The 19,849-nt window shown below is 31.9% G+C and overlaps 1 protein-coding gene across 2 annotated transcripts in view; it reads left to right on the forward strand.

Moving 5' to 3' along the window:
* The window catches only part of Hdx (highly divergent homeobox), a 108,612-nt gene that overhangs the window by 80,226 nt on the left and 8,537 nt on the right, over positions 1-19,849 (forward strand). For both annotated transcript variants that reach the window (XM_005328835.4, XM_040282691.2), the window contains 3 exons: positions 1,974-2,181; positions 8,484-8,563; positions 11,419-11,502. In XM_005328835.4, coding sequence (XP_005328892.1) covers positions 1,974-2,181; positions 8,484-8,563; positions 11,419-11,502 — 372 coding nt within the window. The remainder of the gene's footprint in view (positions 1-1,973; positions 2,182-8,483; positions 8,564-11,418; positions 11,503-19,849) is intronic.

A 19,849-nucleotide genomic window follows, 5' to 3' on the forward strand; every position in this document is an offset into this window, starting at 1 on the left:
TTTCTCTATATATTTAGAACCATTCTTATTTCATCAGTATTTTGTAATTTTTAGCATATAAATCTTATACACGTTTTGTTAAGTTTATACCTCAGAATTTGTTTTTTGAAAATAGCATTATAATTTTAACTATTTTATGTTGCATCTGTTTGTGCTTTTCAATGGATTATTTCATCTCATCTAAACCATGATATTTGTGTGGGTAAAGTTGTTTTTATTATTCTGTTATCCCTTTCGTGTCTGCAAAGTCTATAGTGACATTCTTTGGTTCATTCCTGATATTAAGTTTTATTTTATTTTTCTTTCCTTGCCAGTCTTGCTAGATACTATCAATTTTTCCTGTTGTTTTTATTTTAAAGCAGTTTTTAATTTTCTTTTGTGGAAGACTAGGAGGAAATAAATAAGCTAAAGATTGGGATAAAATATTTGTCAACCACATATCTGACCAAGAACTCATATATAGACTATATGAAGGACTCTAAAATTACACTCTCTTGTGTGTTCAATCAAAAACTTCAATTAGAAAATGAAGAGAAATTTCACTGAAGAGGATATACAGATGGCAAATAAGCACATGGAAAGATGTTCAACATCACTACCAATTAGAAAAACCAAATTAAGAAGTCAATGGATGTCAGTGGTAGAGTGTCTGCTTAACATGCATAAGACCCTAGGTTCAATCCTCAGGAAAGAAAGAAAGAGAGAGAGGGAGGGAGGGAGGAAGGAAGGAAGGAAGGATAAACTTGATGAGCCTTCATTACACACATGATTGGGAACATCCGATTTTTAAAAATATTGTTGACAACAGTAAATATGGGCAAGAAAACTGAAAAGTTGGATATCTCATACATTGCCAATAGTAATGTAAAATGGCATTGCTCCACTAGAAAACAATTTGGCAGTTTCTTATATAATCTAACATATAATCCCAAAATTGTATTCTTATTCATTTGCCCTTAAAAAATTGCAACTTATGTCTGCACAAAAACCTATTCATGAGTGTGCATAATAGCTTTATATATAATAGCCAAAAACTGAAAACAACATGTGTCTTTCAACAGCTGAAAGATTAAAAAAACTTTGGTACATACATACCATGGAATACCACTTGGCAGTAAAACAAAATGGACTACTGATACAACTTAAATGACTCTCCAGGGAATTATGCTGAATGGGAAAAAAAGGCTGATTTTAAAAGATTTACTGCTGTATGATTCCACTTATATAATATTCTTGAAACAGATACAGAAGTAGACAATAGATTAGTGGTTGCCAAAAGTCGAGGATAGTGGGAAGGGATAAAGTTATGGTATAATAAAAGAACATAGAACTATATGTATGTAGTGTACAGTATCAATTTCCTGCTTTTGATATTGTGCTATAATATTGTAAAGTGTAATTTGGAGGAAATGGAGTGAAAAAAATCACAGGAGACCTATTTTTGAAATTTTTTTGTGATTCTAAAATTATTTCAACATGTTTCAAAAATTGATTCTAAATACAATAAAATTAAATTTTTAGAATACAGAGCAATAAAGAGCACATTTTTACCCAGAAGGAACAAAACTGGAAATGGCATTTGAACTATAGGAATATAGAACTAAAGTAATAGCCTTATTTATTTATTTATTTATTTATTTATTTATTTATTTATTTATTTATTTTGGAAAAAACAAGAGCCAATTCACTTTTGAGAGATTTGGTGAATTGATTTCCTCAGAAATAAGGTAAATCTCTACTAGATTGTATATTGTTCTAAAATCTGAATATTTAGATAAATATACTGCTTGTGCTAATAATCTCTTTTAAAATAAAACAAAATTATTTTTATTTTAACTTATTGACATAAATTCATTATTCTGTACCTGTTTATTCTTTTTATTCAAATTTTATGTAGCATCCATTCAGTTTTCATGGCCAGACTGCTAAGTTTTCTACATTTATAAAACTCCCTCTTTTATTTTTTTATAAAGACTTGGATTGGGAATCGACGAAGGAAATACCGTTTAATGGGGATTGAAGTTCCACCTCCAAGAGGAGGCCCTGCTGATTTCTCTGAGCAGCCTGAATCTGTTTCTTTGTCTGCACTCACACAAGGAGAGGAAGCTGGGCATGAAGTAGGAGAGGATAATGACAGAAATGATGAAGTATCCATCTGTTTGTCCGAAGGAAGCTCTCAAGGTACTTTATGTGCTTGCTACACCTCCTAATAATAGCCTTTATAAATCTGATGCATTTTTCTGCTTTTTGGCTCACTGCACCTCAAATCTAGAGTTTTCAAAACACTTGACCAAGAATTTGTAAAGAAAGAGATTCATTTTTAATGTTTCCATTAAAGAGTCTCCCACATCAACTCACACAAGTAGCAGTCATCTACCACAAAAATGATATCCTACACATTAAAATGCTGTTTATTTCAATAATTCATATATTATAATTAAATAAATGATTATCTTTATTTTATTGGAGTTCTGGTCAATTTAGATTAGAGCACTAAAATACACTGTAATGCAAGGGAGTATGGTACAACATAATGAACAACAGGCTTGGAGTGTAGCAAACTGGGTGCTTGCAAGTCCTATCTTTTCCATTATCTGATTATATGACTTCAGGCAAATCATTTAATCCACTGGGCTTTAGTTTACTCACATGCAGAAGGAAACTAGATTGGATTGTCTTTAAAAACCTATCAATATTTCCTTAAATGAAACTGCAAATAATACCATGAAATCATTTGTCCATGAGAAGTGTATTTCATTTGACTTCAACCATGGAAATAATACTAATGCTACTTTTATTAACACTTTTATTAATGTTTAATTTAAATTTCATGAAGTTCATCCATTTTAAGTGTACAATTCAATTATTTTATTAAATTTAAAACCATTACTATAACTAAAATCTAATCTTAGATCATTTTCATCACTCAAAAAAGCCCATTTTCAGTCAATATCCCCTTCCATCCTCAGCTTTAGGAACTACTAATCTGGTTTTGACTACATAAATGTGCATTCTCTGCATATTTTAAATAAATGGAATCATACAATCTATAATAATTTTGTATCTGTGATTGAGAAACAAGGAGAATAATGTATTTGCCCATCTTGTTTGTTTTGTTTCATTGAGTCCTATTCAGGATACTGACACTCATACATTGACATTTTCCAGTTCATCATTTGCCTTTTAATTTTGTTTATGATGTTTTTCTGATGTCAGAATTTTTGTTGTAATTTAATATTGTCAGATTTACCAATATTTCCTTTATGATTCCTGACGTGGTTGTCATGTTTTCTTGTGATGCAACTATGCAAATATACCTCTATATTTGCTTCTGATATTTTATAGTATTATTTTTACATATTCATATTTATTTCACTTATAATTTATTTTGCCTTAATGCGTGTTAGGAAAATGCCTAATTTTATATTTTCAAAGATGTAAATAGTTATCTCTGCACTATTTGTTAAATAATATATATATATATCTTTTTTCCAGTGTGCTTAAGTGTAGCTTTGTGTCAAATATGCATACATTTATATGCATACATACAAAAATACATACATACATATGCATGAACCCATACAAATATACACACACTAGGTAAAATTCTGAAGTTCCTCTTGTGTTACGTGGATCTGACTATTTACAATGTGGCTTTATAAAATGTCTCAAAATCTGGTAGGATTCTTGTTATTCTTAGCTCTTGGGGTACTTTGATTCTTCTGAATAATATTTAAAATTGTTTAATTTTTATCTTTTCCTAATTTCATCTTCAAAACCCATTCAATAGTTTATTGGCATTGCATGAAATGGATAAGCTATTATATAAATATTAATTCTGGTTTGCATTTATTGAGTTTTATAGAGCTGTCCAGCAAGCTATTAGATACTATGGTCTGGAACTCAGAAGCAAGGTTAAGATATGTGAATTTTGAATCACCCACACCAAAGCCAAAAACTCCTAGACAAAAAAAAAAAAATAGAAGATTTATTGAGTAAGAAAAAAATGTAAAGGACAATGGGCAAGGACTGTGTGTTGAGAAAAATTCAGATTTGGGGACTAGAGAAGATAAAAGAAGTCATTAAAAGATCATTCAGAAACAGGAGACAAAGGAAAAAGGAAGATTTCAGAAAGAAGAGGGGTCATTATTATCTCAGTGATCTCGCAGACATTGAGTAGAATGGAGAGGCCATTGAATCTGTTTTTAAGGGATTCTTAGAAAAAGCAATTATACATGGACTGGCAGAAGTTTAACATTGCAGTAGGTTAAGTAATAAAAGGGAAAGAAAAGCTGTCACTGTTGAGAGGGCTATGTACTTCAAGACCAGGTGTTTAAAATGTTATCAATTTATGAATGTGAATATTCAAGTTTCTCTCTTTCCCTCTTTATCTCTCTTTCCCACTCTTTTTCCCCATTGTTACTGGTATTGGTGAAGATGGTAACAGAATTTAATATACAAGGAAATTGTGAAGCAGATTTTAAAAGCATCAAATTTTAAAAAAGAAGCATTTTATCAATTCTCATCCCTTTATTTCTAAGATAGTGGGTTCATTAAACACAATTTTGTCTTCTCTCAGTCCTGGAGATACTTGGAAATTCCCCAGTGATTCATGACAGGCTCTTTAGAACATAATGTCTGGCAGCTAGTTGAAGGCGAGTGGGGAAACAGGGATTTGTGTCTTTCTGAGAGTGGGTGGGAAAGGCTGTGAGGAAATATTCTGATAAAGTTCAGAAGCCCCTAGGTGGATTTTTATTCCTTAACTGCCACTCCCCCACCTATAAGGGAATTTTAGAAAAAAAAGGCAGTTAATAGAAAAAAAGTGAAAGTTAATTTTAAAGCCCTCTGTAATGGTCCACTTTTAATAAACCATTGCTCCTACACTGGCATTCTTTGTCATATAATAGCATGTTCTCTAGACAGCTGGCATAGTAATCAAGACCTAATGAGAAAGAGGAGAGAGAGAATTTAATGTATGAATCAAAAAACACTTGACGAGAAGTGCGATTGCCTAGAATTTCTCTCGGCGGCTTATTTTTCACAGCTGCATGATAACCTTTTCATTCTCATCAGAAATTGCAACAGAAAAGCATTTTCAAATACAGAAAAGAGCCCCTTTTTGTGCAGTTTACTACTACTTCTATTCTCTTCCTCATTTTGCTGATGGAGAATACTAATCTGATTGGTTTGACTGTGATCATTTTGTGATGATTAAGTTAATTGTATCATCTGGTTTAAACTAATATCAAACCTTTAAATATGCTAACCATATTCTGTTACAGTTTATGAGAATGCAGTTAGATGTATGTCTACTTTGAGAATTTTATTAATTTACTCTTAGACATATACGTACAGAATGATTAGAGTAACCGATCATACCATTTCAAAAATCTAGCAACTGAAATTCAAAGTCCTTATAACACATCTAGTGATTCAATAGGATTTATAAAAAGAGAAAGATATCTTTAAATATGTGCTTACAAACTACACGTTAAAATCAAAAAATGCTATAAAATTTTCTAAAATATCTGCATAACAAACAAGACTTTTTAATTGCAGTTAAAGGCAGGTTTTGCTGGAGTCAAAAAATGCTACTATGTTGCTGATCTTTTCACAGTTTCAAATCCATTCCTTTATCTCTGGGGCGCTGATATGTCCCTAACACAGAGCTTCTGGCTTACCTCTAACATCCGTATTCTATCTCCTACTTTTCCCTCTTTAACTTCCTTTCGCTATCCCTGTGCAGGGATGAAGAAAAGGGAGATATGGTTGGGACTAAATTTTTTTAAATCCTCCTAGTTCATCCCTCCACAAACTGTGAACTTCAGCAAAAGGAATGCTTGGATGAATGAGCTCCCTAATTTCAAGTTCTCTATTTTCTAAAACATATATTGATGGTTAAGAAATTTTGAATGTTTTGTACTATTCTGAGGAGCAAAGTGATTAAAGTTTGGGAACAATTAGCATCTATAATATTAATTTTTGCAGCAAAGCCTTTTTCTGCTGTATCTATTATGTGGTTGTGCACATGAAAAATAATTTGGCATACAATTCCCTAGTGTGAGTACGTAGCCACATCATAGAGTGCCCTCTAGAGTTGTAACTCATTAACAATTCTGCTTATTCATTTTCCAGTTAGCAGAGCTGCTTTTCCTAATAATCAGACTTATTAACAATGTTTATTTTCCAAGCTTTCACAATGTAAAAGAAAACCTTTCTTATTCAATGCATCACTTCACGTTTTTATTTAGAAATCCTCAAAATAGTTTTTACTTAAGTCTTCTAAAATAATCAAACCATGCATAAAAATGTTGCCAGTAGAGCAAAACTGTGCACAAAGTTACAAGTAAATGAGAACAGGAATATATGGCAAACCTATAAGGAATAGTACCAATAATGATCTTGTTGATAAGCAATATAACCCCTCTTCTGAGACCACCAACTCTGCAGCTAAAGCTGATGAAAAATTTTCCTCCCTTCATTTCATTTAGTTGCCAATTTAGTAGGACTTTAAAGGTCTATGATTTGAAATGTCTAAATAATGAATAGGTTTACAGTCCCTTTGTCTAGGAATCATTCTATTTTTTAAATTTAAATTGACTTTTCTTAGATTCCACATATAAATGGGATCGTGTAATTTTTTCCTGTCTAGTTTATCTTAGAATAACATCTTTTAAGTCCAACCACGTTGTAGCAAATTTTAGGGAAAAAAGAAGATCAAATATATAGAAGTAGAAAATAAAAATTAGTATTAGAATAGAGATGGGGAATGGGACGACTTCAGTTAAAGGATGTGAAGCAGCAAGTATGTATGATGAATGAGTGGAAAGATCTATTGTAAAACATGAGGACTATCACTAATGATAGTGGATTGTATTCAGGGGTTTTGCTAAATGTTTATAGCTGCTATTTCCTGGAAGGGTTTCACTATATGAAATGATAGATATATTAATTTGTTTCAGTAAACTAACCATTTTACTATATACATGTGCATTATAATATCATGTTGTATACCAGAAGTATACACAATAAGATATTTAAAATATTTTTAGTTGTCAATGGACCTTTATTTTATTTATTTAAATGCAGTGCTGAGAATTAAACCCAGTGCCTCACATATGCTAGGCAAGCAATCTACCACTGATCTACACCCAAGTCCCTAAAATTTATTTTTAAAATAGACCTAGTAAGAGACAGAAAAAAGATTAAATCAAATTTATAGTAGACTTCATATTAAAACTCTTGCTAAAGTTTTCCTGGATTTCTTCAACTTGAATTCTCTCATAGAATTCTCCTAAGTGAGATCCTGGATTCTACATAATTTCCTATTAATCATCCCTATGCTCATATAAGACACTCTTACATATGTTTACATGGGAAGGAATGGGCTCAGAAAAAAATTGGGAGGGCTGATATTTTTGTTATTCTTTCTAATGTGAAATAAAATGTCAACTGCCAAAGAACTGGGAAAATCTATTAATATATATCCAAACAATTTCAATGACATGGCCAAGAAGGGGGGGCATTGTTATCCTGTTTTTCTAATGGTTAAAAGATAAAACAGGGGCAATAATGTATGCAGACACCCAGTGCCTTGAATTAGCCACTTTCCATAATTTAGCATGAAGAGTGTTTTAGTAAGTTGGGTTTTTTTCCCCAAAATTACATTATTTTCTTTCCTAAATTTTTTCTTTCACTATTATAAAATATTTAATTTAATAGAAAAGGAATGTATCTTTATTGTAGAAAAATTTGGTAGATACAATAAAAACAGAAGTAATTCTACCTCTCAGTGATAACCCCTCTGGAAATGGGGATTAGGGGATATTTTAGCCAGTATTTTCTCTTAGCATATATACAGGATAATGATTTTAATAATTTTTCCAATAGTAATGAACAATACATTTTCCCCATAGAAATATTTATATACAATAAGAAAAATAAGAAAATTGAAAAAAAAATCTCTATCCAGAGTTAATAACAGTAATATTTTGATGTAAACAGTGCCATTCTTTTTTTCCTCTCCATTAAAATATGATTTTTTCCTCCTTTACCCAATTAAAAGTATGTGTATCTACATAGTAGGTTTGGTCGCCTTTATTTTTTCATTTTACAGTAGATGGTTATTAATTTCCCTGTTGCTAACTATTCTTCTATTTCATTTTTAGTGGCTTTATAGTATTTATTTGTAAAAATAGGTCCTAAGTGATTTCTCCCAGTCTCAATTGCTAATTATATAGGATTCTTCCTTTTTTTTCTATTTAAATAGCACTGTAGAGACTATCTTTGTATTTGCACCCATCCACACTTATTTCCTTAGGATACATTTTCAGAAGTAGAATTGCCCATTAAAGCATTTGTGAAGTGAATTTGCCATCTGTATCTTTTTACAATAGAGACATTATTTAAGTGGTCTTGAGAAAAAAACACACTCAAAAGTTTTGAGGTATGAAAAATGAAATTATCCTTTTTTTCCCCTATAGAAGAGCCCAGTGATATTGTTCCAAATGAGTCAAGGGCTCAGAAAGAGGAGGACCACCATGCAGTATCCGCAGATAATGTGGTATGTACACTTTGAAATTCTTTCCTCATTACGTGATGGATTTCAAGACATATTTCCAGTTGGTGACAGAATCAGCTTTTTCAGAATAATGTCTTTCTCTACTTCACAAAGCAAAACAGCTTTCTTTAATGAACGCTTGAATGATATCTTTGAATGCTTACTAATTGAAATTTAAAATGTCTCAACGTGTTTTATTTAGGGGATTTCAAATAAAAAAACAATACTTATAAATATGATACTTTATGTATGAAAAGTTATTTTTCTCTAACATACTTAGCAAGTAGCAGATTTCTTCTCATTTGACAGAAAGCAGAATTAGAATGGAGTTTAGCCTGAGATCATGAAGGAAGCCTTTGTCAGTTCTGGTACTTGTGTCCCAGACCCAGGATTTCTGACTCTGATTTCTCTGTGTAGACAATACCTATCTATACTATATTTAGAATTGTTTCTTTTTTATACTTAAATTTAACTCTGTTACTCACCTTAAACATCATAGTAAAGGAGTAACAAAAATATTACAGTTCAACAGCAGACAGAGTCAGGCTGTGTGTGGATTAATCTGGGTTTTGTGAAAATGTAAACATATAATAAGGTTCCCTCAGCAGCTGTTTTAGAAGCATTTGTTTATACTTGACTCCATCAAATAATATAGAAATTAAGACAGTGTTAAGCAAAATCATGCATACAGGGGAATGGGAAAAGTCATTGTGTATTTTTTCCCTTTTGAATCAGTATTTTGTGCTTGATTGCAGTCATTACAAGTATGCCCCGATAATGGATTTTTTTTGTTCCAAAATTACTGTGATATCAAAATTAACCCTTACATTACCAATATTATTTGTTTGTCCCTATGATCCTGCCAAAAATTAAGCACATACAACATGCAGATTTGTTCTTGTTTGTTAAATATCTACAATATTTAATATTGTTACTCACATGTAGAATGTAGCTTAGGATTGCATTTTATTAAGTCCTGGCTGAAGTCTATGTTTGACACTTCTAACACTAAATTCAACAGGTTACACTCCTAAAAAAAAAAAAAAAAAAAAAAAAAAAAGCTTTGATTTTTGAGGCAAAGTCATGTTTTCATTAGGTAACAAAAAATATTAGTTTTCTAGAATTTTAGATTTCGTTAATATTCCTAAAGTGCACCAACTAATAATCTCCTTCTGATATAGATTTGAATTATAATATATAAGCTATATATGTGTATTTACAAATTAAAACCTCTTACTCCTGAAAAAAAATGCTCATTTTTAGCCTGCCTTGAATCTCCCTTGCAGCAGACATTTGAAGATAATGAATGAAGTCATTGCATGGAATGACTCACAGTCACTTAGGCACCTAATTTTTCAAGAACAATTGATTTTCAGAGACAAAGCTCCAAACTTTCAAAGGTTGATCTCCTCTGCTTGTAACTTTGGAGTGCCCCCAATTATTCATGGATGACAAATCACACAGACATATAAGACCTATTTATATGCACAAATCTATACAGTGGCCTTTGGTGCCTTCCTTCCTGGATTGCTTAGCTCCTTTTTTTCCCAGAACCAATGCAAATAGTTAGAGAATATGAAAAACATCAAAAAAAGTATCATTTCTGAGGTCTAGGGAGAGCCAACATGATTAAGTCCCAAGTTTATAGTGATTATAATAGAAAACAAAACATTAGATTCATCTCCAGGCAGCAGTAGAAAGCAATTTCATTGCAGCTGTCCTTCTGATTCAGAAGCCTGCAGGTCAGAAACCCTGTAATGGTATCATATCCTCGTAGGCAATATTTCAAATATGATCATTCCACGTTTGTTTGCGACTTTTAATCACCATATATATTGCTGGGTAGGAAGCCTAATTTCAAATTCTGTCTACAACATGCTGCTATTAATGTACTTGTTCTTAAAAGACTTGTCTAGTGACTAGGTCTTGCTGAGCTTTTCCCTTTTTTAAAGAGTTTAAATGTTTCAGGGTGCTTTTAATTTTTAGCTATGTTTTTTTACATGCAAAAGAAAAATTTAGAGGTGATATTTTCTTTTGATTTTTGCTTTTTAAAAAAACATATATGTGATTAGATAATTTGCGTTACCCTAATGTTTATAGCTTATTGGCAATTCTTTTCATCAGGACTGAGCAATTTTGTTCATTCTTTGGACACTTATTTAATTAGGACCTACTGTGTGCAAGATGCTGCACAAGCTATGTTGTTTCTTCATTTCAAAGCTAAGGGCATTTTTTTCTCTCTGTTTGCCTTTTTCACCTACTCACTCCTTTCCATAGTGTCTAATGAAGAAAAAAAATCACCATGCAATTTTAATCATTACATCATAAACATCTGCTTTCAATTGTCTAGCTAATAGAGTGAAGTAAATTTTTGATTTTTAAAAATTGTTTTTGCCTTTGGAATACACCATATGTTGATATTTTACATTAGAGGTAACAAAGAGGCCTGAGGAGATAAAAAAGAAAGTGCTTCCTATTGATAATATGTTTACCATTAAAATAGACTATCCTTACAGGAAGTGAGTTCCCTGTCGCTGGAGGGCGCTATTTAAGCAGAATTGAATGCCTGTTTTTGCTGTTGTTTTGGTTTTTTTAAGGGATATTGTGAAAAGTAATTTTCTATTTTAAATAGTATTAAAGTAGTTTTCTATATTCTAAGCAGTCATCAATTAAAGGTAAAAGGAAGGGGCACAAAATCACTGAATAACACTGAGGAGGCAGTTAATTTATTCCAGATAACCTAGACTAGATAACTCATTTGCTAAACCTAACCTTGATTATGTGTGTTCTATACATTGTTGAATATAGTGAAAATCGTCTAATAAATATTTATAGAAACTTCTCTACTTGTATTATAGAAAATAGAAATTATTGATGATGAAGAAAGTGACATGATAAGTAATTCTGAAGTAGAACAAGTGAATTCTCTCTTGGATTATAAGGTAAAATTAATTTTTCAAATTCTGAATTTATTAGGAGAAGGTATTAAATGAGGCAGACTTTTACAGTACCTATGTTACTCCCATTTTAAAGATTAAGCATTCTGGGGCTCTGCATTGATTATCTCAGGCAACTTGAATATCAATCAGAGTGCTGGATATATTAATAATTGGTGGCTGGTTTAAGTGGATATTATTTTATTATAGAGTTTGATGACCAAGTGTAAATATTCATGTACAACAAGGTAGTTAACGTGAAATTCATGAAAATGCCTTTTTTAAGCAAATGTTCATTTTTTAACTAGTAGTGGAGCATGGTGGTATATACTTGTAGTACCAGCTAATCAGGAGAGAGACTAGGTGGGAGGATCACTTGAGTGCGTGGGTTGGAGACCAGCATAGGTGACACAGTGACACTGCATCTTAAAAAACAAATCAAAGGTAAAGCAGAGATTTTTTTCTAGTGATCCCTGATAACCATATCTTGAATTGCAACTTCTTCTGAAGACCATCTTTAAAAATATGATAATATACTAGTTCTAAGAGAAGTTTAAAAACAATTCCCAAAGCAAATACAGAATGAATATGAATAGAGATGACCTTTTCTTAATGTCACTTGTTACTAAACTGAAAGGCTTCCTTTGACAACGTGCAATACATAATTATGTTTTTAATAAATTTTGACATAAGCTATCAATCTGTATGTCAATGTTTTCTGCATAGACATATAAATGGTATCCCTTTGTTAGTCAGTATCCTATCTTACTAGATAACTTTGGAATCTTCTGAAAATCTGGCTACATAGTACTTCTTTCCAAATACAATAGTTCTTTTTTTTTAATATTGTCAAGTGTTCACATCAGAGACTAGTAATCTTAAGATGTTATCAAAAATAGCATTTAATCAGAAAAGACAACAGCTGTTATTTTCTCAAAAATCTTTTCAGTTTTCCTATAATTGAAATTTATGTCACTTAACAGATTCTGTTTTCCAAATGTTCATAACATGTCAGGTTTTAAAATATTGAACATTGTAAACACAGAAGGAAATTGTCTTTTGAAATTTATTTGCCACTTGGTCAAAGAGCACAAGACAATCCTGTATTTAAACTGTATTCCAGCTAACAGGATCATAAAGTTGTTGATTTTGAAGTATAAGAGATCATGCTATGCTATCCTACTTGGTCATATAATATTTCTAAATTCCAAGTTAAGGATTAAAATTACTCTGCAGGCCACCACTTGGCACAGGCTATGGAAACTACAGACGAGAAGCCTGGATTGCACAGCTGTTAAGTTTGCTCTACTTAGCACTCTCAAACAGGTCAGATAGGGTCGGGCTCAAGACTCAGAGGATTCTTTCCAAGACCTCTCCCCTCTGGGATGACAGCCCACTTGAGAAGGTTTGGAGCTGAAGATCAGGGAGGCAGAGCAGAGTGTCCAGTCCAGAAATATCAATGAACATTTTTACTGAACTCTAAAGGACATATAGTAATCCAGTGATTTCCATTTTGGTAGATGCTGTGGGAACAAGAAGTCCTATCACATTAAAGGTATCCTTTATAACACATCACAATGTCACACCAACTTTTTTCTTTAATTCTAAAAGATACACACCTATGTAAAAATATCATTTTATAATAATTATTTGTAAATATTTCCATTCACCTCACCTATGAATTGTTAGCTAAATTATAAAGTAATTATATAAAACCTCATGTATCAGTTGTAATTGCAGACTTTACACTTCCCAGTTTAGAAAAGTAAACACTTCAGAGAAAATTGTTGTACCATCTTCCATTTACATATGCCTACTAATATCATTTAAGGATGAAAATCACTTTGTTTATTTCTTAAGTATATTCATTGTTTTTTGAAGACAAATCCTTATTTTACTCATTTTTTTGTTACCTAGTTGTACAGCCTGGCACTTAGATGTTCAATAACTAATTGCTGAGTGAAGGAATGAGTAAATTTATATTGTGAAATAATATCAATACTATTATTCAAGTGCTAATTTATATAAAATCAAATATGATCAGGAGCTGTATCATTAAAAATCTTCTTCCCATATGGAAACCATCTTTTATTCCTGGGATTTATTGTACCATATTGAAAGAATATTCCCTATGGTGCATTTGATAATCATTACTATAAAACCATCAATACTCAGTTTGGGTGTAGTGGAGTTTCTGATTGAGATACATCGCTAAAAATCCATATTGCTAGGAGTTCTAACTAAACAAAAATGTTTATGAGACAAGCTGATGGGCACAGTAAGTGAGGCATGAGTAGTTAGCTGTATCATAAACTAGCACCTAAGTTTTGATCTTCATGGAATCTTGGGTGCTCCCTAATTATTTTGGAGAAGTATCAACAAAACTTACTAGGAATGAATGAAGGATTTTAACAAGAAAAATAAGCTATGTTTTGTTTTGTGAAATTCAGTGTTATATTACGAGTTCCACTCACAAGCACTCCATTTCCTAAGGAAAACCTCTAAAGTACACATAAATCACAGATTGTAATCTAGGAAGTGTTTAATAGGCTTGCAAAATACAGCTCCGTGAAGAAAATGTCTATAATATAAAACTGTATTAAATGTTTATGCTTTTGAAATATTTGATAAATACTGAGTAGAAGAAACATTTGCATGAAAAATTAGAGATCTGCATATCAAAAGATTCTTTGTGACTTTGGCAAATTGGAATAAATATTTTCAAAATGTTTCTGATGGACCATGGTGCAGCACAGCAGGACTGTGTATTCAATGGAGACACTACTATACTGATGATAGCTATCTCCTGTATTCAAAAAGTCCTCCTGGTCAGCACTTTACTAATACTGCTGCTCTGACAATGCCCTGACTAATAAAAACAAAGGTTTAGAATTAGTAAAATGTATTGTGGCAGGAGCATGTTGAATTTTATTTTAATGCTTACTTATAGCTTAGATTGTTGTAGAGTGCCTCTGGATAGGAATTTAGCTTGTGCAGATGTTTTACTTGATATTAAATAATCTGAAAAGGAAGCAGTTTTATCAAATAAAATAAATTCTAAACTAAGCTGATAAAATAAATGGTACAATAAACATGTTCACAGATTGAATGTGATTAATACCACAGCATCCTCTCAATTGAAACAACAAAATAACCATAGAATTAGCTACTTTTTCTATTTTTTTAAAAATTTTTTGTTATAGTTGGACTCAATACCTTTATTTGAATTATTTATTTTTATGTGGTGACAAGGATCGAACCCAGGGCCTTGCACATGCTAGGCAAGCACTCTACCACTGAGCCACAACACCAGCCCAGAATTAGCTAATTTTAATGTGTTTTATGCAGCTATTTGAACAAGGTCAAAGATCCTGCTATACATATCCGTGAGGTACAAAAGTGTTAATATGATTTATGAATCAAATATAGAATAATTATATATATATGTATATATATAACTACTTAAATTATCCATCACCTGAAATACAATTTTTGTTGTAAGTACATCTGAAATTTGTTCTCTTAGTGATTTTGAAATGTATTATACATCATCATTTACTATATTCACCTCACCACATATACTATTCAGCTTAAAAATAAACAAAGAAATTTTGTCATTTGCAAAACATGGATGAAATTAGAGACCATTATTAATTTCAATTAGTAAGCCATGTACAGAATGACATACTTCATGTTCTTTCTTATATGTGGAATATAAAATAATTGAATTCAGAGAAGCAGAGAATAGAATGGTGGTTTTCAGAGACTGAGAGGTGAGGAAATGAGGAGATGAATGATAGTCAAAGTGTACAAATCGCTAGACAGGAGGAAGAAAGGGTGTTTTTGTTCAGAATTTACTGTGGGTTTCTTGTTTTTTGTTACTACTTTGTCTTGTTTTGATTTTGTTTTTGTTTTGCTGGAGATTGAACCCTGGGAGTCAAGAATGTTCTCTCCCACTGAGCTACACACCAGAACTCTTATTTTTTTTTTTATTTTTTTTGTAAGAGACAAAGTTTCCCTATTTTCTTGCTTTAGCCTCCATGGTAACTAGTACATGCCACCACACTCCTTGTATTTTTAACCAGGTTTACTGATATATAATTTCCACATAGAAAAAAAATCAGTTCTTTAAGTATACAATTAAATGAATTTTGACAAGTGCAAACAGTTGTGTAAATACTGCCTCAATTTGTTTATTCACTTGCTAATGAAGGTTGGACTGTTTTCAGTTAAGGAATATTATGAAAAAAAGACGCTATAAATGTTTGTGTATAAGTATTTTGGTACATGTGTTTTCATTTCTCCTGATTAACTATCTAAGATTACAATTACTGGATGAAAATTAATATATTGAATTTATATCAAACTGAAAAAAAATCCAAATGGATGTGCCACTTTATACTCTCACCAGCAATGTATGAAAATTTTAGTTGTTCTACATTCTCACCAATACTTGATATTATTAATTCTCTTAACTTGAGCCATTTTAGTATGTTAGTAGTAGTACTTCATTGTGGTTTTTAATTAGAATTTCCATAATGGAAAATTATATTAAATATATTTTCATGCCAATAATTTTTCATATATCTTCTTTACTGATATATCCAAATGCATTGCCTGCTTTTTAGTTTGTTGCTGGTTCTGTAAATGGTTTTTGTTTTGTTTTGCAATACTGGGGAATTAACTTAGGAGCATTCTACCACTGAGCTAATCCCTGGCCCTTTATATTTATTAGGTTGAGTTAGGATCTCACTAAGTTACCAAGGCTGTCCTCAAACTTTTGATCCTACTGCCTCAGCCTCTGGAGTTGCTGGGATTACAGGATCTACCTGGCCTATAATTGGGATTTAAACCCAGTTTATAATTGGGATTTAAGAGTTCTTTATGCATGCTGGATACGAGTACTTTTTCAGATATGTGAATTGCAAATATTTTCTCCCAATATAAGAATTGTGTTTTATTTTCTTTACTGCGTTATTTGATAAGTAAATTATTATGAAGTCTTTTAAGTTTCATGCTATTTATGTCCTTTCAGAATTTTTTGCCTTACCAAAGGTCACAGTTTTTCTCCAATTTTCCTGTAGTCCTACATTTTTAGGTTTCACACTTAGGTATATATCAATTTCTTATTAAATATTTTTATGAGATGAGGTAAGGGTTGATAACTTTTTTCATGTGGATTTACATTTTCAACCACTATTTGTTAAAAGGCTACGTTTTCTTTGTCCATTAAATCACCTCAGTACCTTTATTGAAAATCAATCAACCATGTGTGTGTGGGTTTATTTCTGTACTGTTTGATTGATGCATCTGTGTACCCTTATGCTATAAATATATTTTCATAATTACTGTAAATTAGATAGTAAATTCATTCAGAAGGCTTTCATGGCCATTAACTTATTTGAGTCTTAAAATCCTCAATACTATAATGTTAAATTTGGGATTATTAATATAATATGTATTTTACTGATGAGTAAACCGACAGAGTGGTTAATTGGCCTACCATGTTTACAGTTATCAGTAGACCTAGCACTAGAATACCCCTAAATCCTAGACTAGTATCTTTTCTGAAGTAAATTTTAAAAAATACTGAAGAGAAACTGATCCCCATATCAATGATTCACAGTGGCAGATTAAGAGATATTTTATTTTTCTTCCTTTTTATTTTATTTTTTAAATGTGTTCTAATTAGTTATACATGCAGAATGCATTTTGATATATTGTACACAAATGGAGCAAAACTTCTCATTCCTCTGGGTATACACAATGCAGAATCACACTAGCTGTTCAATCATGCATGTCCATAGGGTAATAATTTCCTATTCATTCCAATATCCTTCCCACCCCAATACCCCTCCCCTCCCCTCACTCCCCTCTGCCCTATCCAAACTTCCTCCATTCTTACATAGCCCCCACCCTCAATTATGAATCAGTACCTACATATCAGAGAAAGTATATTCCTCCTTTGGTTTGTTGGGATTGGCTTATTTCATTTAGCATGATATTCTCCAGCTTCATTGATTTAGTGGCATATATTATAATTTCATTCTTCTTTAAGACTGTATAATATTCCGTTGTGTGTATATATGCTATAGTTTCTTTATCCATTCGTCTGTTGAAGGGCACCTAGGTTGGTTCCATAGTTTAACTATTGTGAATTGAGTTGTTATAAACATTGATATGGCTGCATCACTGTAGTATGCTGATTTTCAGTCCTTTGCGTACAGACTGGGAGTGGAATAGTTCAAATGGTGTTTCCATTCTAAGTTTTGTAAGAAATCTCCAGACTGCTTTCTCTATTGTTGCACCAGTTTTCAGTCCCACCAGCAATGTATGAATGTATCTTTTCTCCCACATTCTCACCAACACTTATTGTTGCTTATATTCTTGATAATTGCCATTCTGACTGGAGAATGGCAATTAATTGGCACTCTGACTGAGATGGAAACTTGGAGTAGTTTTGATTTTCATTTCTCTAATTGCTAGTAATGTTGATCAGTTTTTATATATTTGTTGAATGATTGTATTTCTTCTTCTTGGAAGTGTCTGTTCAGTTGTTTAGCCCATTTATTGATTAGGTTATTTATTTATTTTTGGGGGGTGTTATGTTTTTTTACTTCTTTATATATCCTGGGGATTAGTGCTCTTACGTGAGTTATCTGTGGTAAAGATTTTCTCCAATTCTATAGGTTCTCTCTTCACCTTATTGACTGTTTCCTTTGCTGAGAATGAGAATTTTAGTTGGAATCCATCCCATTTATTGATTCGTGATTTTATTTCTTGCTCTATAGGAGTCTTATTAAGGAAGTCAGGACCTAATCCAACATAATGAAGATTGAGACCTACTTTTTCTTCTATTAGGTGCAGGGTCTCTGGTTTAATTCCTAGGTCATTGATCCACTTTGAGTTGAGTTTTGTTCAAGGTGAGAGATAGGAGTTAAATATCATTTTGCTACACATGGATTTCTAGTTTTCCCAGCACCATTTGTTAGAGAGGCTATCTTTTCTCCAATGTAGGCATTTGGCACTTTTGTCTAATATGAAATAACTGTATTTATGTGGGTTTTTCTCTGTGTCTTCTTTTCTGTACCATTGGTCTACATGTCTATTTTGGTGCCAATACCATGCCACTTTGTAGTATAGTTTAAGGTCTGGTATTGTGATGCCTTCTGCTTCACTCTTCTTGCTAAGGATTGCTTTGACTATTCTGGATCTGTTATTTTTCCAGATGAATTTCATGATTGCTTTTTCTAGTACTATGAAGAATGTCATTGGGATTTTCATGGGAAATGCATTAAATCTGTATAGTGCTTTTGGTAGTATGGCCATTTTGACAATATTAATTCTTCTTATCCAAGAACATGGGACATTTTTCCATTTTCTAAAGTCTTCTTAATTTTTTTTAAAATTTAGTTCTATAGTTTTCCTTGTAGAGGTCTTTCACCTCTTTTCATAGATTGATTTTGAAGTATTTTATTTTTGTGGGGGCTATTGTGAATGGGGTAGTCTTCCTACTTTCTCTTTCAGTGAATTCATCACTGGTGTATAAAAATGCATTTGATTTATGGGTGTTGATTTTATATCCTGCTACTTTGCTGAATTCATTTATTAGTTCTAGGAGTTTTCTGGTGTGATTCTTTGCATCTTCTAAATATAGAATGATGTGATTGGCAAATAGTGACAGTTTGAGTTCTTTTCCTATTTGTATCTCTTTAATTTCTTTCTTCTGTCTGATTGCTCTGGCTAGTGTTTCAAGAACTATGTTAAATACAAGCAGTTAAAATGGCATCCCTGTCTCATTCTAGTTTTTAGAGGGAATGCTTTCAATTTTTCTCCATTTAGAATGATGTTGGCATTGGGCTTAGCATAGATAGCTTTTACAGTGTTGAGGTATGTTCCTACTCTCCATGGTTTAGCAGACTCCTCATGGTGGGGAGCTAAGCAAACTACTTACAGATTTAGTAATAACAGTCTCCCTTCAGTATAAATCAATCTTTTTAGTTTTCAGTATTTGGCTTTCTGAATGATATATTCAGCATTGTTGTACCTGGTGTTCCTCTTATGGCTAATTGGACTCTTATATTCTTAATTCTAATGCAAATGCTAACTGTTTGATATAAGAAGTGTCTTATATCAACTTCTCTTATTGGAATTTGTTTGAATGGGTTTTTAAACTTACAGTGTTTTTTGTTGATGATTTGCTTAAAGGGAAGCCTTTAAGCAAATAGGATAATTTCTATTGTGCTTTATATTTCGGTTTATTTTCTTTATTGTCCCTATGATCTGGTTGCTTTTAGAATTTTATTGTGCTTCAAACATGTACATTCTAATGTTAACATCAGGTAATTTTTAA

This window comes from Ictidomys tridecemlineatus, chromosome X, assembly GCF_052094955.1.
Source record: "Ictidomys tridecemlineatus isolate mIctTri1 chromosome X, mIctTri1.hap1, whole genome shotgun sequence".
Classification (NCBI taxonomy): domain Eukaryota; kingdom Metazoa; phylum Chordata; class Mammalia; order Rodentia; family Sciuridae; genus Ictidomys; species Ictidomys tridecemlineatus.